Below are 22,835 nucleotides of genomic sequence, written 5' to 3'. Positions count from 1 at the left end.
AATGCTAAATGTCAGGGACATCACATCTGTATGTGTCCACCCAAACGAAATAAACTCATAGAGGAGAATGATAACATGGTGAAACAGGTTTTTAGCACAGATGAAACTAGCTTATTGGGGGAACACACACTAAAAAGCATCTTTTTTCAAAATACAAGAAATCTATTCTAGTTTGCCTGGCTGTGAAAGAATAAATGATTCTTTTCACCTGTGAAAATATAAAGGAGTTTTTAAGGTGATGTCTATGTTCTTTAAATGAGACCAGAACCTTTCTGTGCTCAAGGACAAAGATACATAATAATTGAACTGGATAAATCAGGGAGGTCAGTTTTTTAGCTGAGAACCTGAATACTTTACTTCACTGAGATCCTAGGTGCATTTTTTATAAACTGAAGTCTCTATATTCACAGTACAGTAACTCACACTGATACTGATAGTGACCCTCAGAGAAAAATACTGCCTTCCATACAACTAGTATCATAAGTACAAATACAATATTATAATTTTGGTAATTTGTCCAATCAAATTTAAATAACATGATTTTGATTTGGCTGGGTATAACTTGAAGTGCAATAGGTTGGGCTACCATCACAAGTGCTTAACTGCCTTGAGGTCTGAAGTATAAGACATTAATAAAAAATAAAATATTGGATGGTTGAAACCTTTCAAATCCAGGGTACGCTTTAAGCCTTCCAAACTTGAAAATGTAGGCTATGCTTTACTTCTTGTATATATTCTAAAACAGTTTATAGAACACAAGTAATTCTATTTATGAGTTCCATAAATTACAATCATAAAGGATGGGTTGAATTTTGAATCCTGTGACCTCTGCTATGAGGAACTAAGATGGCTAAAGAGGTGCTTGTATTGATCTCATAAAAGAAAACTCTTTCTGAAAAATTATTCTGTTTATATGAAAACCTTGACATGGAAATGAGGGTTTAGCAAACAAACTTTTCTCCTAGAACTTATTTGAGATACACCACAAGATAATGGAGGCAGAATAATAAGAAATAAGGTCAATTTTCTCCCTTCAGTTTCTGAAGAAAGCATTCAATTTTCTCTCCAGGAAGCTTCTGTTCATGCATAGTTTCTGAGTTATTGAGCCCAATTGTGATTATTTCACTGAAGTAAATCCAATATGCCTACTGACCACCACCTCTGAGAGGACTGGCTTTATTTAAGTCTTCACAGATACTTTTTCTCGAAAGAAATACTAAGTTAATTACCCTTCTTGGAGATGTTTGATTTGCATCTTGGTCACAAACACCTATCTACTACATATGGCCAGATATACTCTATCCACTGTAAATGTGTTCATTGTACATTCTTGGAAATTTGGTTTCAAAATTTCAGAATTTCATAAGGAAGATGAAAATAGTAATTGCTCCCATGGCTTTAAATCAGGTGCAAGTACTTAGCGAAATAAGAACTGTCTTGGTAAGAAAGCCTCTCCCACCTCAGATTTCTGATTTCAGTAATGTTCAGGTATGAAGTAAATGATATAGTCAGGATATATATTATTGTTTGAGAAGCAGCATGACCTAGAGGAAAGAGCTCAAGCCTGGGAGTCACACAACCTGGGTTCTAATCCCTGCTCTGCCACTTTCCTCCTATGTGACCTGGGGCAAGTCACTTCAACTCTCTGTGCCTCCGTTTTCTCATCTGAAAAATTGAGATTCAATATGTATTATTTTTCCTTCTTAGACTATAAGCCCTATGTGGGACAGGAACATAGTACATAGCTTGACACATAGTAAGCACTTGAATACCACAATTGTTAGTAGTGGTATTTCTAATTAAAGGAAAATACGAGCAATGTTCAGACACTCAGAGAAGGAACATTTTTTTTCTGCCTTCATGAAGTCACTAGAGCTCCTTTAAAATAACAATAATAATAATAATGCTGGTATTCGTTAAGTACTTACTATATGCCAAGCACTATTCTAAGTGCTGAGGTAGATACAAGGTAATCAGGATGTCCCACGTGGGGCTCAATCTTAATCCCCATTTTACAGATGAGGTAACTGAGGCCCAGACAAGTTATGTGGCTTGCTCCAACTCACACAGCTGACAAGTAGCAGAGCTGGGATTAGAACCACGACCTCTTACTCCCAAGCCCGTGTTTTTTCCACTAAGCTACGCTGCTTCTCTACGCTCCCTTGTTTTCTATTATATTTCTATTATATTTGAGAGCTTACTGTACGCAGAGAAGTGTACTAAGCATTGGGAGAGTACAATATAACCTAGTTGGTAGAATGCTCCCTGCCAACAAGGAGCTAATTCTCTCTTGCCGTATATTCACGTATGTATATATATACACAACTTACATACACATAAAAAACCCACTAGTAATAAGTTACAGTATTTGTTAAGCTCTTACTATGTGCCAGGCACTGAACTAAGAGTTAGGGTCAGTACAAGATATTCAGGTTGGACACAGTCCCTGTCCCACGAGGCTCACAATCCAAGTAAAAGGGAGTAAGATTTAATCCCCATTTTACAGATGAGGAAACTGAGGCACTGAAGTTGTGCATGACTTAGTGGATAGAGCACTGGCCTGGGAGTCAGAAGGTCATGGGTTCTAATCCCAGCTCCGCCATACGACTGTTGTGTGACCTCGGGCAAGTTACTTCACTGGGCCTCAGTTACCTCATCTGTATAATGGGGACTAAGTGTGAGCCCTGTGTGGAACAGGGACTGTGTCCAACCTAACTTGTAATCACCCTGGCACTTAGAATAGTGTTTGGCACAGAGTAAGTGCTAAACAAGTACCAAAATAATAATTGTAATTTGCACCAAGTCACATAGCAGACAAGCAGCACAGCCAAACTTAGAACCCAGGTCCTCTGATTTTCTGGCCTGTGCTTTCTGCTAGGCAATGTTACTTCCTGAACTATATATATATAGTTTTTAAACAATACAGGCACAATTATACTCACTATCCCATTTGGGTACTTCATACAAAAAACATGTGAGAAGCATTAAGGGCAAGTATAATTGTTCCTATTTATAATCACACCTGAAACTAACATAGCAGGAAAGGGTAATAAAATTAAAAGTGAAAAAGAGTTTTCATCTATGATTTACCCAAAATAAATATGCTCTTAATATTAATTATAATCTACTAGAATGACCTCTTACTTTAATAAAAGAGGTGTCACAAATTTCTTACCCTTAAAATTCTTATTGATGAAGGATCAAAAGAATGAATTTTGGCATGCGAACTGTAAAAACTCACACCTCAGAAGTTTGGATAGCAAAATTTAGGATTTCAAAAGTTCAAGGGATTGTTGCATATATGAATAAAGCTAAATTTTGGTGTGGTCAAATGGTTTGTAATACTGAGATGCCTGGATCTCTTTCAGAACCTTCAGGCTTTCCAGTAACACTTGTCTGCTTTGTGACCTTGGGAAAGTCACTTAACTTCTCTGTGCCTCAGTTCCCTCATCTGTAAAATGAGGATTAAAACTGTGAGCTCCATGTGGGACATGGACTGTGTTCAACCTGATTATCTTGTATCTATCCCAGTTCTTAATACAATACTTGGCATATAGTAAGTGCTTAACAAATACCATGAAAAAAGTAATTGCCTTCAAGAATACCTCTAATTGGGACCATACTTAACTTGCATACTTTGAGAAGACCCTTCTGAACTGACTTTGTTAAAACTTCCTTTAGTTCTAAAAAAGAAAGCTTATTGGACGCTCTCCCTAGAATCTGACTGCTAAAGGGAACATCTTGGAGCAGATCCTGGAACTAGATGAGCCAAGACAAAAGTGTGTCCTAGTGAGGGCAGAGCTAGCTCTTCTTGCACGAGTAAGAACAATCACTTGTAACTGCTAGATTTTTTCTCCATTCCTGAAAGAAAAATAAAAACAGCATATGATACAGACAAACACAGGCTAACAGTGGTCAGGGCTGAAAAATGAAACCAATCCATTTAGTAAGGATGGTGGACAGATTAGAAGGGAATTCAGTCAACTAGACTGAGAGACCCACATGGGACCTGATTATCTTGTATCCACCTCCAGAGTTTAGCACAGTGCTTGGCACATAATAGGCACTTAGACACCACACCAAAAAAAAAGCTCCCCATAACAGTCACCTAGCCCAAGAATAATCCTCCATAATAGTATACTTGGTCCAAACCTCGACTTCCTTGTGGAAAAAATCATGTCAATGTACAATCTCAGTTTTCTTCTTCTGAAAAATCTTAATTACCCATAGAAAATACTGGAAAAGTTGTCTTTTTTCATCATTTCTACTGGGAGTCAAATATCCTATGAAAGCACCTTTTTTTAAATAAAATACATACCATGATATTTGCTATATTTGCTATGGACCTTTGCGCCTCCATATTGTAAACTTGTTGTGAACAGGGAATGTGTCTACCAATTTATTTATATTAATGTCTGTCTCCCCCTCTAGACTATTACTGTGGGCAGGGCACGTGTGTGTTGTATTGTACTCTCCCAAGAGCTTAATAGAGTCCTCTGCACACAGTAAGCGCTAAATAAATACAACTGACTGACCTGGGTTCTAATTCCAGCTCCACCAACTGTCTGTTGTGTGACCTTGGGCAAGTCACTTAACTTCTCTGTGCCTCTATACTATAAACTTGCTATGGTTAAGGAACATAAACACAATTTTGTTACATTGCACTCTCCCAAGAACTTAATACTGCACCCTGCATACAGTAAGCACTGAATAATTATGATGGACTGATTGATTACTTCAATTTCCTCATCTGTAAAATGGAGATTGACTTTGAGCCCATATGGGACATACACTGTGTCCAACATGGTTAGCTTGTTTCTGCTCCAGCACATAGTACAGTGCCTGGCACATTATAAGCACTTAATTACCATTAAAAAAGTGTTCAGTATGTGCCACCTACTTTACTAGGGTCTGGGGTACACATGAGATAATCAGATCAAACACAGCTCCTGTCCCACATGGGGCTCATAGCCTAAGTAGGAGGTAGAACAGGTATTTAATCTCCATTTTACAGATAAAGGAATTGAGGCATAGAGAAGTTAAGTGACTTGCCCAAGATCACATAGCAGGTAAGTAGCAAAACTGAAGGAGCCAGGATACAAACTCAGGGCCTTAGACATCTAGGCATGTGCTCTTTTCACTAGAGCCACATTGCTTCTCTTACAGGAAACTGTCATGGCCATTCTTCTTCATTTCACGAAAATTAAAAATGTTTTTATGATCCCAATATGGTTTTTAACTGAGAGGATTTTCAGTTGAAACCATGTTCAATTAAGTGGCTTCATTTACACATTTCACAAGGGTCTAGACTGTGAGCTTGTTGTGAGCAGGAATGTGTCTGTTGTTATACTGTACTCATGCAAGCGCTTAGTACTGTGCTTTGTACACAGTAAGCCCTCAGTAAATAGGACTGAATAAGGGTCACATTATATAAAATGATGTACACCTGTGCTTCACATCTCTTCAAATAACTATATGTTTTCACTTAAGTGTATGATGCAGGTGTTTAGATCCTGAACCACTGAATAAATGTTTATTTTCTTTCTTATCCAACTTCACTCAGGCCCCCCAAATCCTTCTCTGGATTATTACTCATTTCTTCTACAAATGGATTTCCAATTTCCTTGTCTAGTACTTCTCAACAGAATTAGAATGTTTCATTTTCTTTTCATTTTGGTTTGCAAATAGCAGAAAGTTTCTACATGTTAGCTCAATGATCCATCAGCCCAGAACAAAGTCTTTTACAGTGGCAACAAGATGCTTAGGGAGCTGTGTGATTAATTCCGCTTGTTTCATCCTGGTCTGTTCCACCTATTTATTGCTGATGCTATTGATTAAAAAAAAAGTATTAGTTAATCACCCTCAGGAACAGCCCTAGCCTTGGCATCCGTCACCTAAAATACCAAGTACAAGGATCTGATTTTCAGGACAGTGCATTTTTTCTACAAGAAAAATTGAAACTGCCTAAATATCTATTTCAGCAGTTTCCACCCTGAATTTTTCCCACCTAGAATTTTCACCTGAAATCTTTCCAGTTCATGCTAAATATTTGATTTTCCGTGAAATCGGGGTTTTAGCCCCACCTTAATTACCTGAATTAGTGTGTATTCCTGACCACACTATTGAATGATCAAGACCCTGGCCTGAATTGCTTTTACTCACAATCCACACCATAAAAAACATCCACTCAAGCATTTCTTACTTCCAAAGATAAGTATTTCCAACTCAGAGTTGGTCTTGCAGCATCATATTATAAATTTGATAGGAAGAAAATCTTGTTTTCAAATTTTTGTAAGAAAATATTGACATGTACAAGATGATAATGAGTGGAAGGAAAAGTAGAGCTTGATTTGTGTGGGGAAAAAGGGTAGGATCCTGCTAAGTGCTTTTCACTGAAAATATATTTAGCATTTACTAAACTAACATATGCACATCCATATACAGACCCAAAATATGGTCTTGATATTCATAGGAAAGGACATGATTGGTTTCGGGGTTACAGGCTTAGAATTTGGAAATATACTGGCCTGAACAGATAAGTCAGAATAGGCGAGGACTAAGGTGAGATATTTGTGTTTGGATAACTGCACAGAAACTGACAGGCTCCTCAAAGCTTGTGCTTAACTATATTTAGAATGAGCAAAATTAATTGACGTGCTTAGAAAGTCCTACTGATGATCACTTTTGCTCTGCCAGAAAGCCATGCAGGGTTCCTGCTTGATTACCTGGCTTCCTTGTTTAGTGACACATATTAGGAAACAGCATGGCCTAGTGGAAAGAACAGGGGCCTGGGAGTCAGAGGACCCGGATTCTAATCTGTTTGACCTTGGGCAAGTCACTTAACTCCTCAATGCCTCAACTGTAAAATGGGGATTAAGACTGGGCGCCCGATGTGGGGCTCTAGACTGTAAGCTATGGGCAGGGTATATGTCTATCAACTCTGCTATACTATAATATTGTAATAATTGTAATAATAATGTAATAATTCCATAACTATGGAATTTAAGTGCTTACTATGTGCCAGGCACTGTACTAAACATGGGGTGGATACAAGCAAATTGGGTTGGACACAGTCCATGTCCCACATGGGGCTTACAGTCTCAATCCCAATTTTACAGATGAGGTAACTGAGGCTCAGAGAAGTATAGTGACTTGCCCAAAGTCACACAGAAGACAAGTGGTGGAACAGGTATTAGAACCCATGACCTTCTGACTGCTAGACCTGTGCTCTTAGTGGATCCATCCACTAAGCCATGCTGCTTCTCCCCAAAGTGTACTCTCCCAAATGCTTAGTACAGGGCTCTGCACACAGTAATTGCACCTCCTCATCTGTAAAATTGGGATAAACTAATAACAATAATAATAATGTTGGTATTTGTTAAGCGCTTACTATGATCCAAACACTGTTCTAAGCGCTGGGGTAGATACAAGGTCATCAGGTTGCCCCAAGTAGGGCTCACAGTCTTCACCCCCATTTTACAGATGAGGGAACTGAGGCATGGAGAAGTTAAGTGACTTGCCCATGGTCACACAGCTGACAAGTGGTGGAGCCGGGATTAGAGCCCATGACCTCTGACTCCCAAGCCCGGGCTCTTTCCACTAAGCCACGCTCCTTCTCAAAATACCTGTTCTTGCCTCTTTGATTGTGAGCCCCAAGTGAGACACTGGTTGTGTCTCATCTGATTAATTTGTATCTGTCCCAGCCAGTGTTTACCATAGTGCTTGGGAAGTAAGATCATTTTCCCTGGAATGGACAGTGAAGACTTAAGCGTTTTCCACAAGATCACTACCCTAAGAGGAAGGATCATATCTTTTATCTCTATGGCACTTCTTAAGCACTTAGTATCATGCACTGAGCAGGTAAGCACTCAATAAATACCATTAACTGAATGATGAGGGGGCATCCATTCTGGTTTGAAAGTAGTAAACACCAAACAAAAGGGTTTCAGCACAGCAGGTGGGAAGCAGCCTACCACAGGAAGTTGGAACCAGTGGGTTCCAGGGGGAAGAACTGGATAAATTTGTGACTTCTAGGTCCATAATAGGTTACTGGAGTAGGGATGTATTGGGGGAAGCTGGGGCTTAGTAAAATGTCTGCATTCAGTAAAACCTCAATGAATATCATTGATTGATGCTAGGTGACATTGTACAGAAGGATTAGTCTAGGAAAGCTACTGCAAAGCTGCCAAGGGAAGGAAAAGAGCAAACTACCTTACTCAAGAAGAAAAGGGATTACATGTGCCTATATTTCCCAGAGGCCACAAAGACTTTCTGAGAAGAGTTTGCTTTCACTGCCAAGAGTAGAGTGAAAGTTACTCTCCCTGCTAGAGTGGAGTTATGCCTTTATTATTGAGTGCTGAGATTCCATAGTACTCCACTCCGTTCTTTTCTGCTCTGGACTCTGCCAGACTTGCCAGAAGACTTGACTCTGCTTTTTATTCAACTTACAAGACAGGGAACTGAACAAATACTGATTTAAAGGGTAGGTATGGTGGGCTTCCTTTCTATTCTTAACCAATAAAAAAAGGCCAGGAATAGTTTAAAAATAAATTCTCTGGGGATTTAGGATTCCATCCTTTCCCAGGCAGCAAAATTATCATCATCACTGTCATCAATAGTGCTTATTGGGCATTTACTGTTTGCAGAGCACTGTACTAAGCTCTAGGCAGAGGACATTAAAACAAAAACTTTAGAGTGCACTTTGGAGGCTTGACTTGAGCACAAGGTCAAGTCTCTGATAACAATTAGGCTTTACTTTTACAGATTCAGCTCTCCATGGATGAATCTCAACATGACTATCCTTCTTGCATTCCCTCCAACTGTAATGTGATTAAACATTAATTGCTGGCTATCATATGTCCACGGCTACCTTGAATTGGATATTTTTATCCACCTTATTCCTTTTGAATGCTTTGGGTGCAGGAGGGCTATTTGTGTTAATCTTCACTCTGTTTAGGTCAGCAAGGGAGCCCCGATATCAAAAATGTGAATCTAACCTTGTATATCCCTAAACATGAAGATGAAATTCAAATGCCAACACCTGTTGCCATCACTGAAGGCAGAACTCGGGACTTAATGAAGCACAGAGCTGATCCAATAATGACAAGCTTTGTGTTCTGATGATGATGATTGTGATGGTATTTGTTAAGTGCTTACTATGTGCCAAGGTACTATGTGTACAAGGTAATCAGGTTGTCCCACGTGGGGCTCACAGTCTCAACCCCCCAGTTTACAGATGAGGTAACAGGCACAGAGAAGTTAAGTGACTTGGCCAAGATTACACAGCAGACAAGTGCGTGGCTCAGTGGAAAGAGCACGGGCTTTGGAGTCAGAGGTCATGGGTTCGAAACCCAGCTCTGCCAATTGTCAGCTGTGTGACTGTGGGCAAGTCACTTAACTTCTCTGTGCCTCAGTTACCTCATCTGTAAAATGGGGATTAAGACTGTGAGCCCCACGTGGAACAACCTGATTCCCCTGTGTCTACCCCAGTGCTTAGAACAGTGCTCTGCACATAGTAAGCGCTTAACAAATACCAACATTATTATTATTATTATTACAAGTGGCAGAAATGGGATTAGAACACATGACCTCTGACTCCCAAGCCCATGCTCCTGCCAATAGGCCATGCTGCTTCTCATGAGGCAATACAAGTAGGCTTACAAATGAAGAAACACACACAAAAAAATTACTATTTCTCATCTTGTTGGTACTTCCAAGGCATTTAATGTGATTTCATGTAACCTTCTGGAAGTAACTGTTCATTTGTGAGCACACAAACATTTTCAGGAATGAAGTTTTTTTTAGTGAGAATACACTACTGATAGAGAAACTAGGCATCAAGGATGTTAACAGCAAACATCCAGGACAGGGACCATATCTAATTCCCACTTATGTATTCTTTTCCAGGGCTTAACACAGGGCTCTAACACAGTAAGGGCCTAATACCATTACTAATACTATTACTACTGACATTGAACACACTAGATTTAATGGACCTTCAGGTCATCTTGTCCTTAGAGTCTATACAACCATTTATTTCTTTTTCAAAATGCTAACCCTATTTATGATAATGTGAGATCCTCTGTAGTCCAAATAATTTGTTTTCTTTTAATAGGACATAAACTTAGATAAAATACACTTCAAAGGAAGGATCTGTATTCCTTACTATTGGATAAAATAACTTTTTCTTTACTGGCATGAAAATGTGGTAATTAGTAGTTGCTGTGATGGCTTAAGCTCATACCCCCAACTTTGAATGGCTTGTTAGAGGGAAGAGTGAACAGAAAATTTTTTAAATAATACAGGTGGGCTTATGCTCCTTAAACTGAGGGAAATTTCAAAGATGAGTATGTTCAGTGGACAGGTTTATGGAAAGTAATGCCTCAAGAATTGATAAATATTTTACAGCCTATCAATAGAATGAGTTTGGGAGGGATAGACAGGGGAAGAGTAATAAATCAAACAGATTTCTTAACCAACAGCTTTAAAGCACTCTATCAACTCATTCCCTCCTACCCTACCTCAATAATTTCCTACTACAGTACACCTAGCACACTTTCCACCTTGGAATGCCAAACTTCCTCACCGTACCTCAATCTTATTTATCTCAACTTTGCCCATGTCCTCCCTCTGGCCTGGAACTCCCTCCCCTTTCATATACAACAGACTACTCTTCCCACCTTTAATGCTCTATTAAAATCTCACCTCTTCCAAGGTCATCCTCAACTAAGTCTTCTTTGCCACCTAATCCCTCTCCCTCCTGTATTGCCTATGCACTTCGATCCCATTAAGAACTTGATATTCACACCTCAGCCCTAAAGCATTGATGTACATATCCACAGTTTAACGTCTGTCTCCCCCATAGGACTATAAGCTCCTTGTGGGCAAGGATTTATTTCAGTAACTTCCAGTAATTAGCTTTGGTAACGACCTAAAAAAAGTTAGCAGGTCATAAATAGCATAAAGAAAAATGGTGCTCCCTTCTCCTTTTTCTGCATCGCCTATGAACTTGGATCCATACCCTTTCGGTACCTGTTATTCACCCCACCTTCTGTACATATCCATCTTTTATTTTGATTTCTGTCTCCCCGCTCTAGACTCTAGGCTCCCTGTGGGCAGGGAACATACCTACCAACTCTGTTGTATTGTACTCTCCTAAGTGCTTAATACAGTACCATGCAAACAATGCGCACTCGGTAAATACTACTGATTGAATGACTGGAACTTTCTACCTCATCTTGAATTCTCAAAAAAAACCCCAAAAAACCTGGTTGCCACACACCTTAATTCTATTGCACTTTGACATAAATCATTGGTGTTGCTCAAAGTATTTCATTCTGTGCCCTGCCACCTACAGCAGGCTTCTTTTGCTGTGCAGAGAGAGATTATGCATAAACGTCCTACTAGTATTCAACCTCAAATTCACATCCTGAGACGAACTTCCTCTCTGGGGACCTGCTTTACTTCCAGGAACAATGCTATACACTGATATGAGGGTCATTTTTCAAGTCCTATCATAATGATGGTGAGGTGCAATTTGCTTCTAGATTACCACAACTAAACTCTCTTCTTCAAATCTCTCTCACTGCTTCAGGAAAGTTTCTTGAAAATATGGACAGTTCATCAAAGCAAATCTTACACAAAATGCCTTCATCAAAATCAATTATGTTCTTCGAGTCCTCCAAATTCACTAATACAACAGGATGGCAGAAAAAATAAAGTGCAGCTAAGTGTGAGCATTGGGGCAATTCAGCAAAGTTGAATAGACCACTCTCAGCATTTATCCCATTTTTACAGATAGATTATCCCACGTAATTTATTCTTATCCTCATGAGCAAAATAAATTGAAATCATTATCTTTACAATTTGCCCAGAAAGAAATCTCAACTTGCTTTAAAAAAGACTATCTTCAAAGATTTACTTTATCCATAGACATATAAAATTAATACATTGGAATACTTTGAAAACTGTACTTGGCAAATAGCTTCCTTTAAGTCAGAATATGTTTAAAAACAGGAATTCTCAAATAGTGTTCAAAAACTTTCTATTAAATGTTTTTCCCAGAGTTGACAACTTTCTGTACAGTAGAGATGGACAAGGCATGTCTTTCCTTGGCTTTTCCCTTTAGGCTGAAAAGGGCCAAAAAACAGGGGCCAAGCATAGAAAAGAATAGAAACCCTAGAAAAAGCTACATCTGAGAACATAACACGACAATGAAGGTAAAATGAATATACAACTATAAAGAAAAGGATGGAATAGGCTTCCCAAATCCCAAAGTTACGGTGAGTCATATCACTGGAAAGTGATTGAGAATACTGGTTTCAAATTAGTCTGACAACGCCTCCCACTCCAAATACACTTAAGACCAAATAATTTGAAACAATGTGAAAATACAGAAAAACTGAGCTATGACATTTCAGTGTACCCCATTTTCTATACTAGGAAAGTGCTATTTTCTTAATCTGGAACCAACATAAGAAACTCTTAGTCAATTTACACAATCAACTTTGAAAAGAGAAAATGAAAACACATCTCCCAAACTTATACTATTAGGGAGTAAATTCCTTGAGATGGGTCTCAGCTTTCTTTACAAGTTCTACTTATTTCTTCAATGTTCTTGAAGAAAAAAAGTTACATTGCCTTCACAAAAGAGCTTAGTTTCATTAACTTGATTTTAACTATGGTAATAAATCTCAGTCTGCTGTGTACTCCCTGCAGAGCACTGATTTAGGAAGAGTTGGAAACATACTCTCAGCCTCAAAGCACTTACGCATATATCCATAATTTATTTTTATATCTGTCTTCCGCTAGACTGTTAGCTCCCTGAAGGCAGGGAACTTGTCTACCAATGGTTATACTGCACTCTCCCAAGTGCTTAGTACAGTGCTCTACACAGAGAAAGTAATCAATATATATGATTGATTTGATTGATATTAATAAGATTGATATATCCTGTCCCTCCCCACACCAGTCCAAACTTCATTATGCTCACTGGATCTTTTTTCTACAAAAACATTCAGGACATATCTCCCCATTCAAGAAACTCCAGTGGTTGCCCTTCCACCTCTGCATCAAACAAAATCTCTTCACTAAATGGCTTCAAATCACTCACTCACTCACCTTGCCCCTTCTTACGTCACCATTCTCCTACTACAACCCCCATCCTCACAGTTTGCTTCTCTAATGCCAACTTTCTCACTGTAACTCAATCTCTTCTATTTCGCCAGCGACCCTTTGCCCATGTCCCACCTCTAGCCTGGACTATTCTCCTGCCTCAAATCTGACACTCTCCCCACCCCCTCTCACCCACCCACCCCAATTCTTACTGAAGGACGTATCCATCAAGAGGTCTTCCTTGACTAAGCCCTCCTTTCCTCTTCTCCCACTCCCTTCTGCATCACCCTGCCCTGCTCCCTTTATCTACTCCCCCTCCCCGCCCCACAGCACTTAAGTACAGAACTGTAAATTATTTATTTATATTAATGTCCATCTTCCCCTCTAGACTGTAAACTCACTGTGGGCAGGGGATGTGTCTGTTTATTATTATATTGTATTCTCCCAAGTGCTTAGTACCCTGCTCTGAACAGAGTATGTGCTCAATAAATACAATTAAATGTATGAATGGACTGATTGATAACACACTGGAGAATGAAACAGGTTCAGTCATTTAAAACTAAACCTCCAAAGTTGAATGAACTGATAAATTCTCTTCAAAAAGAACAGTATGAAGGATACTAGAATCCTAATGAGCTGGTATAAATATGACAGTCCTGAGGCTTGATTCCTCCCTTAGTTCTCACTAAGTTGGTCCTTTCAAATTTTTCAGGAAAGTGTATGCCAAAGTGCAGTCCCCAGATACCTATCATTCCTAATTTCTAATTATGCTGTCCCAAATATGAGTGAATGCACCGCTGGGCACTTGCACGCACTTCTGGAAAAGGAATTCTGTTGCAGAATCTCATTCTAAAAACTGACTTGGGGATATGTGTGTCTACTCAGTGGACCAGCAGCTGACCTATGGGGTGGGCACAGAGGGACTTAAAGCTAACGGCCCCATTAGCTTTTTGGCTGGAGAGAAGGGTAAACTATAGCTAGACTGCCTAACCCGTTCGATCGGGAAAGGGTTCAAAGGTGGGGCCGAGATAACACCACCATATTTTGCCCCCCTGCCAGCTGGAAGCAACCACTGGTATTACCTTTGACCCATGCCTGGTCCACCTAGGTAGGCTCCTAAATCCACTGAAGACAGGGTGGGTGAGTGGGGTGCATGCACTTAAGCCACCATGGCATGGGCAATGAATGCATCTGTTTATTGTTGCATCGTACTCTCCCAAACGCTTATTATAGTGCTCTGCACAGAGTAAGCATTCACTAAATACAAGGAATAGACGCTCACTGCACCTCAATCTCATCCATCTCTCCGCTGGCCTCTCGTCCACATCCTGCCTCTGGCCTGGAACGGCCTCCCTCCTCATATCCGACTGACCAATACTCCCCTCACCTCCAAGTCTTACTGAGAGAACGTCTCCTCCAAGAGCGCTTCCCTAAGCCCCCCTTTCCTCTTTTGCTACTCCCTTCTGTTTTGCCTTGACTTGCTCCCTTTATTCACTGCCCCCACCTCCAGCACCGCAGCACTTATATACGTATCCGCAATTCACTTATTGATATTAATGTCTGTATCCCCCTTAGGCTGTAAACTCGGTGTGGGCAGGGAATGTACCTGTTATATTGTTGTGTTGTACTCTCCCAAGTGCTCAGTGCAGTGCTCTGCACACAGTGAGTGCTCAATAAATAATAATGTTGGCATTTAAGCGCTTACTATGTGCAAAGCACTGTTCTAAGCGCTGGGGTAGATACAGGGTAATCAGGTCATCCCACATGAGGCTCACAGTTAATCCCCATTTTACAGATGAGGTAACTGAGGCACAGAGAAGTTAAGTGACTTGTCCACAGTCACACAGCTGACAAGTGGCAGAGCCAGGATTCAAACTCATGACCTCTGACTCCCAAGCCCGTTCTTTTTCCACTGAGCCACACTGCTTCTCATATGACTGATTGATTGGTAGGTAACCACGGGATAGCAGATGCACCCATGTTGCTGGGCTAGGAGATGGGGCTCCAGCCAGCGGACTGGAGTGCAAAGTAGAAGGCCAAGCACTGCAGTGTGGGGTCTTCACCAACAGAAACAGCCTGGCTGTGTAAGGCTGGTCGTGTGCTCTAGCCCAAAATGTGGTTCCTGTCTTGTCCCCAGTGGATCCCCCAGGCATCCCTTCGGGGTGGAGGGAGTTGTCCCACCTGATGGGGCCCCAAAATGGCAATGAAGTACCACAGATACCTTCTCCTTCCTCTTCACTCTCCTTGCTTCTCCTTCACCTCCCAATTCTTCTTTCATTCTCTTCTCTCTGGCTCCCCGGAGCCCATAGGAGGGCTCCAAAGCCTCACCCTGACACCCGTTGGCCTCCTTTCCAGGGAAGATGGGGAGTTTGGGCATCAGCACCACAAGACCAGAAAGGGCAGTCTACTGGAATCACAGGGGACAAAGAGCCCAGGAAGGAAATGATGGTACTTTGCATAACAATGGAAGGGATCTACCCAATACACCCAGGCTGGGAGCCCCATCTGGGACAGGGAGGGTCTCAGTACTTAGTCCAGTGCAAGGAGTAGTGGATAGAGCACAGGCCTGGGAGTCAGAAGGTCATGGGTTCTAATCCCAGTTGCACCACTTATATGCTGGGAGACCTCCGGCAAGTCACCTTCACTTCTCTATGCCTCCGATACATCATCTGGAAAATGTTGACTGAGACTGTGAGCCCCATGTGGGTCAGGGACTGTGTCCAGCCTGATTTGCTCTTGTCAGTTGTGTGACTGTGGGCAAGTCACTTAACTTCTCTGTGCCTCAGTTCCCTCATCTGTAAAATGGGGATTAAGACTGTGAGCCCTACGTGGGACAACCTGATTCCCCTGTGTTTACCCCAGCGCTTAGAAAAGTGCTCTGCACATAGTAAGCGCTTAACAAATACCAACATTATTATTATTTGCTTGTAACCACTCCAGCGCTTAGTACAACGCCTGGTACACAGTAAGCGCTTAACCAACACCATTATCTTCTTGATGTTCCACTCCTCACTCAAAAAATGATAGTTGGAGCCCCAGTTCAAGGCAACAGATAATACTGGGGCCAATCCACAACACAGGGTGCAACTCCTTCATCCCGATCTTATCCACACCAAAGCTATCCTCACAGCGATGTATGAGTATCACTGCTTTATGGAAATCATGGCAGAAAGACTCCCAGTCAAGAAGGGTATTCACAATTCCCTGGAAAGAAAAACAAATGGAGGGAGAAAAGAGATACAAGGATCAAAGCATAATTCTAGGAGTGAAACTGAATGAATGGAAAGGGCTCTTTCTTGCATCAGCTTAATTCCAATCATTCATTCAATTGTACTTGTTGAGCGCTTACTGTGTGCCAAGCACTATATTAAGCGCTTGAGAGAGAATATAAATACATATTCCCTGCCCGCAATGAGCTCACAGTCCAGAGGGGGAGACAGACATTAATATACATAAATTACACATACATATATATATGTGTGTGTATGTGTGTGTGTGCCCAAGCTGTGGGGCTGGGAGGGAGAATTAATGAAAGGAGCAAGTCAGGGTGATGCAGAAGTGAGTGGGAGAAGAGGATGACTTATTCAGGGAAGGCTTCTTGGAGGAGATGTGCCTTCAATAAGGTTTTGAAGTGGGAGAGAGGGATCATATTCTGTGTTAAATGCTGGCATACCAACTCCAACTGGTAAGTCTTGGAAGAGTTGTCAAGAATTCCATCCCAATTAGTTTGTTTGACCTAATGGTCTCACAGTGGGAACAAGTTGCCTATGTTCAATTAGTGGGAAAGGAAGATTATACTGCTAATCAATACCCTCCACCTTTATTCATTGTCTTTCTTCCTGGCTATAGCAGTTATTTTCAGATTCCTTTGCCAAACCAGATTTACCCACTCCTTCTGCACAACCCTGATTCCTCACCACCCTGATTTGCTCTCTTTATTTAACCTACTTTCAAAATCTCTGTTTTCCACCTTTCTTGGGAATGTTGAGAATTCACTTTATTCTGAATATGTCTTTTGTTGGACACTTTTTTTTCCCCCAACTGAAGTAGTTAAAGGGTTGAACTCCTTGGAAAAAAAGCTCTGTCATACTGTATATGCACAGCTCTGTGTAACAACTTAAGCAAGAGTGCCAAGTTCACAATGACAACAAATACCTACTGCAGCCTATGCTGAACTCTGAGTACATCTGAAACACTACAAAGGGGAAATCACAGAATATCCAAATCAGTGCTAAATGTAATTCTCAAAAGTGTTACTAATCCAAGTTTATGAGAACACTGCTAATGACAACAGTCAAAAGGACATTTTGTCACTTAATGGTAGTTTTCTATTGCAATTAAACTAAACACACACAAAGGATAATTTGCTTTATCATATCTCTTTCAAAAAGTTATCTTTAATTGGAAACCCAGTTCACACAATATCTTTTCATAGTGAAGTTAATACCTAGCTTAAGTGAAAAAAATTAAAATGGAAATGACCGGACCATTCACACAGATGGATGTTGCAAATATACTCTTAATGAACAAGGACTAGTATACTGCTTTAGAAACAGGGTGAGATCTTAAACAGCCAGAGTATTTATGTGTATGTGTGTGTATATATATATATATACACACACACACATACACACATGCTCATTTTCAACAGCAGAATTTCAATTAAAAAGAAAAATCTACCTCCAAAGTTGGATAAATGATTGACCTCAGACCCTTTCTTTCAGTGTTCTTTTTTCAGTAGCATTTATCTACCCTCTGTACAGGAGCAAAGTTTAAAAAATATGAACATTCTCTCTATAACATTATGCACCTAAAGACTCCTTTGCTGTACAATCAACTTTTATTCTACATAATAATCATAACAACTCTTGGCAACAGTGTACATCTATGCTAGGAACAAAACGCCAATGAAATGTTAAGACATTTACAAACATGTTAAAAAATTAGCATTTAACTACTTGACTAATACACATTGCAGGAAGCCCAACCATCCTGCCACTCCCAGCAAACTGCAAATGAATGAAATCATGTACTTGGGTGCAGAACTTAGTCTCCTTCACCATTTAACCCCCTTTCATCAGAGTGGAATTTCCCCTGGAAGCTTTAAGCATCGAAATATACAGAAATGTGTTCACAAGCAACAAGGAATTAATATGTACATATCAACTCCGATGTACTCCTGTCAAGAGAGGCAAATTTTTCTATCTCCTTTCCAAGTATAGACAATTGGCAAGGCAAAACTACTGTAATGTTCCCCGTTCTGGATCTCAGTATGATGAATGAGAATGTCCTTACTTAAAATCTATCTAACCCTTTAAAACTGTCAAGCCAAGATCAAAATAAAAAGCAAGAAAATGAGAAACTTGACAAAATTACGCATGCTTGCTGGATTCCTGAACAAGACTAGATGATCAAACACCCGTAGCCCAAGCAAGCTTCAAACCAGGGCACTTCTGAACACACACTGTCCTTAAGAGCAGGAAGGATTATAGCCCCCGGGAAGATGCAAAGCCTGGAAGTCAGAGCCTCAGAAAGGCTTACGATGTCTCATTGCTACTTAATACAGATGATGTTCACTGCCCAGACTTTTTAAGAATTGTAAATGCATCCAAAACCAATTTCTTTAAGAGAAACTGTGCTCACTAAGAAACTGAACTATGTCACCATAAAAAATGAAGTTTCTTTTTTAATGTGCAAAAGTCAACTAGCTTTTCTGTATGCTGAAATTTTTAACCTCACATTCAAGTGTCACAGTTTCCCCACCTCTTCCCAGCCCCTCCCCAACAGAAAGCTTCAAATCTCAGAACATTCTAGTCATGGGATTGAGTGCTCTGATAAAGGCCAAACTAGTTTTATCCTTCCTCCAACTAGGAAAAGTAAATCAAATAGCCTATGCTATTTTCTGGAAAGAACAAAACAACTTTTTGCGGCTGAATTGTTGCTTACTTTTACAAAGAAACTTTAGATGGTAAATTATGACTTTGGGAGCTGGGTATTAAGGATAAATTCTAGGGATTACTAATTAGAAGAAAGCTTCCTTCTAGTGCCTTCTTGATTGCTAGTGGTTATAATAAAACATAAAGGGAAAGATACAAACAACAAAATAGGTAAAATAGAAAAAATGCTACCACTATTTGATTTACCTTGGAGGTTCATCTGAATAATGTTAATCAGAGGTTCTACTTTGCCAATAAGCCTCCAAAATACGCAGTCCACTCATTTTCTGGTATATACTTTTTAAAAAATCCAACAACAGAATTACACTTTTCGTGCAACAATTCTGGACTTCAGAAAGTCACTGCAAGCAAATAACCAGTAAGTAATTTAATATACCACTATCTATCCAGAACACCAAACACATTACAAAACAAGACAAGCAAAGATTTGCCTGAAATTTGGCTTCATGCATAGCTAATTTTAAAAGAGTTAAGCCAAACTCCTAATGTATTTCCTTACGGTGTTGCAGGTTCCACCTTCTCAAAGTTGTAAACTGTAACTATAAGCACGAGTAATTTAGATTTTGAAAGAATCCATTTTCTCTAATTTTCTTGCTAACAAGTGTTAGACCATCTATCATCATCTAAATTTTTATTCAACTGCCTATTTTTCTCTGTGAGTATGTGCACGAGTACAGACACCCAGAGAAATAGAAATATCTACATACAGTTTACACAATCAATATGTACATACATAAATTATATACACATTCTAATAAGACTGCATGGTTTCCAATATAAAAAGTACATGCTTTTTCTACCGCACTGTTCTTGCATTGATCTTACAAAAGTAACATCAACCTTTTGGAACAACTAAAGCATGTACTGCTGCTGATCCAGAGTTTTCATCATAAATTGTAGGTTTAAAAAAATACAATGCCTAGAACACTGTTATCAAACAAATATGTTTTATTGGCATCTAAAAACAAAATTCACCCAACATTGAAGCGTATGGTTTTCATTTTTGTTTATATGTTTTTTTTTCTTTTTCTTTTTTACTCACTATAGTACGAGGAACAAATCACAGACACTTACTTTGGAGATTACAGAGACCATAGTGTAGATTTACAAAATCATTTTGCGTTTTAAATCTCTGTATTGTGCTCCTCAAATAACCAGAGCCAGTCTTTGCTTCCTTTTTTTTTCTTTTTGCCAAATAGCAGGAACATAAAATATCACAGCTTTGTCTATACTTTAAAATTCTGCAGCAGCCTAAAAACATGGACAAGATACACCAAACACCTGTTGTTTTCAAGTATATCAATTTCCATATCCAACCTAATGGTAATAGCTAAAAATTTCACTTTCTTCCATAGGAAGTCTTTGTTTGACAAGCTGTTATTCATCTTTTTGAAGTTAAAAGCATCTTGGGGCAACATTTGCATTTTATCAGAGAAATAAAAAAATGTTTACCTACCATGTTCAAATTAAAAACAGTGTCTATACAAGTCAGTTGTACAATTATTTAAGTGAAAGATGCACATGAACATCATCAGATTAACTTAATCCTGGCAGACACAAGAGATCTACTACGGTCCAGTCAGCCATAATCTATTACAGAGAGATGACAACTTTACAAAAGGTATCTTTTACCTACTGAGTGATGATTATGTCCCCTCAGTTTCTGTGCTTTCTACCACTGGGTCATTTTCTATATCAGCTTCTGTGTCATTCTTCTCTTTCTTTATCTCACTTGAAGATGTGATTTTTTCAAAAAGTTCAGGATCGTTCGGCACTGGCACAGCTGGAGGTTGAGTGTCTGTCTCAGTGTTTTCGCCATTTATCTGGGGCACGTTATCGGCCTTGCGCTGAGAAGCGGCCCCTTCAAAATAATCAAAAGCCCGTGGATGTGGAGGGGGGACCCAGCTGTTCTGCAGTCTGTCTCTTCCAAAGCGATTCCCATTCATTTCTCTGCAGAAATCAAAATCTCTGTCATCCCTATCCCTCTGTCTTTCCCATGGTCTTCTGCGGTCATCAAAATCTCTGTGAGTATCTTGGCCAAATCCTCTGTTCCAAATGGGACCACTTCTTGGATCAAATCTGAAGTTTGCATGACGAAATCTACTTCGGTCTTCATGGAAGGCCTTTGGACCACCATAGAGAGGGAGCACCCGATGCTCCCTCTCATCAAAATCTCCTCTAGGCACCCAGGGCTTGTCTGCATTGAAAGCAAAATGATCTCTTCGCCCGAGATTATCTAGCCCCGGTCTTGTGAGATTCTCTCTCATCTCTATATGCGGTCTTCCAAAATGTTCCCTTCCCTCTATAGGAGGCCTCCCAGCACCTTCTCTTGGATCTACGGGCCGACCTGCTACATCTCTAACATCCACTGGCGGTGGCCTATTGAGGCTCTCCCTGTTTTCTACCGGAGGAAAGCGATAATCTCGATCTCCTTCCTGTTGGATAGTCTCGCTCCCAAGGGACAGCCTTTTCTCGGGATTAGAGAGACTATCGAGATTCTGCCTGGCAGGATTTATGAACGGTCTCTCAGCCGGACTGAAAATATCTCCTGGCGGGAAAGGACCACGGGGGGGTGGATGAAGAGATGGGTCAAGAATTGTTGGAGGAGGAATGCCTCGCTGGGCTGGAATTCCAGGCTGAATCAATGGAAATCTTGGTCCAGGGGACTGTGGAATTAGTCCTGGACGAATATCTAGAATTGGTATCCCGGGCATTCTTTGAGTAGCAATATTTAAATGAGGCATATTCTGAGCCCCAGTTGGCATCTGGGCTCCAAGAAGTCCAGAACTACTTGGAACATTTGGTGGCTGAATTCCCAGAAGTCCTGAACTACTAGAAATATTTGGTGGAGGCAGCCCAAGTAATCCAGAGCTACTTGAGACATTTGGTGGCTGTACTCCCAGGATTCCAGAATTATTTGGAACATTTGGTGGTGCCTGTGCTCCCAGAATTCCAGAACTGCTGGACACATTTGGTGCCTGTGCTCCCAGGATTCCAGAACTGCTGGACACGGATGGTAGCTGGGCTCCCAAAATTCCAGAACTGCTAGACACATTTGGCAGCTGCCCTCCCAGAATTCCAGAGCTACTCGAAACATCATTGTGAATCACTGAAATGAAAAGGGAACAATTGTTATTTTGTTCTGGGTGGGTTTTTTTTTTTTGAATACAGAAGATTTAATAGGTTTCAATAAAAACTGCACTCACCAGAAGTCCAACAGTTTTCAACAATCAGAAGGCCATTATAATGGAATTATTTTTCTGCTGAAATTTTGCATTGGCAAAACTATTTTTTACAAAGTAAAAACCGAGGCCAAGTAGACATTAAATGGTTCATAATGTTACCACCAAATGCTATTCACTGAGTACCAGTGTGTGTTCAGTGACATAGCCAATCACTTGGGATCAAAATCAAAATATTTCAGTAGAATATTGAAAGCATGTATACTAACTGTCAACCTTTATACTTCTTTAAAATACTACATATGCACTTCATTTGCCATCAGCCTTGCAAATAAAGGAATAAGTAAGCTCATTATGGGCAGATAACATGTCTGCTAATTCTGTTGTATTGTACTCTCCGAAATGCTTAGTACAGTGCTCTGCACATACTTAGCGCTCAATAAACATGATAAATATGATTGATTGATAAAATAAATTCAATTTCTCAGCCAGAGGACAAGGTGTTGAAACAGTTTCTGAGTAGAATGCCTCACCACCCAAGACATCGATTTCAGTTCTATAAACTAAATTCAAGTTTGCCGTC

The 22,835-nt window shown here is 40.1% G+C and overlaps 1 protein-coding gene across 4 annotated transcripts in view; it reads right to left on the bottom strand.

The window, feature by feature from the left end:
- Positions 1 to 22,835, bottom strand: part of SCAF8 (SR-related CTD associated factor 8) — a 194,705-nt gene that overhangs the window by 92,387 nt on the left and 79,483 nt on the right. For 2 of the 4 annotated variants that reach the window (XM_029052298.2, XM_029052297.2), the window contains one exon: positions 17,935 to 22,179. In XM_029052298.2, coding sequence (XP_028908131.1) covers positions 20,717 to 22,179 — 1,463 coding nt within the window. In that variant the 3' untranslated portion in view covers positions 17,935 to 20,716. Of the gene's footprint in view, positions 1 to 17,934; positions 22,180 to 22,835 lie in introns of those variants that run through there. The other 2 variants (XM_039911136.1, XM_039911137.1) reach the window with 2 other exon arrangements.

This window comes from Ornithorhynchus anatinus, chromosome 2 (genome assembly GCF_004115215.2).
Source record: "Ornithorhynchus anatinus isolate Pmale09 chromosome 2, mOrnAna1.pri.v4, whole genome shotgun sequence".
Lineage (NCBI taxonomy): Eukaryota > Metazoa > Chordata > Mammalia > Monotremata > Ornithorhynchidae > Ornithorhynchus > Ornithorhynchus anatinus.
Note: the sequence above shows the minus strand (reverse complement) of the source record. Positions and strands in the feature narration are given on the sequence as shown.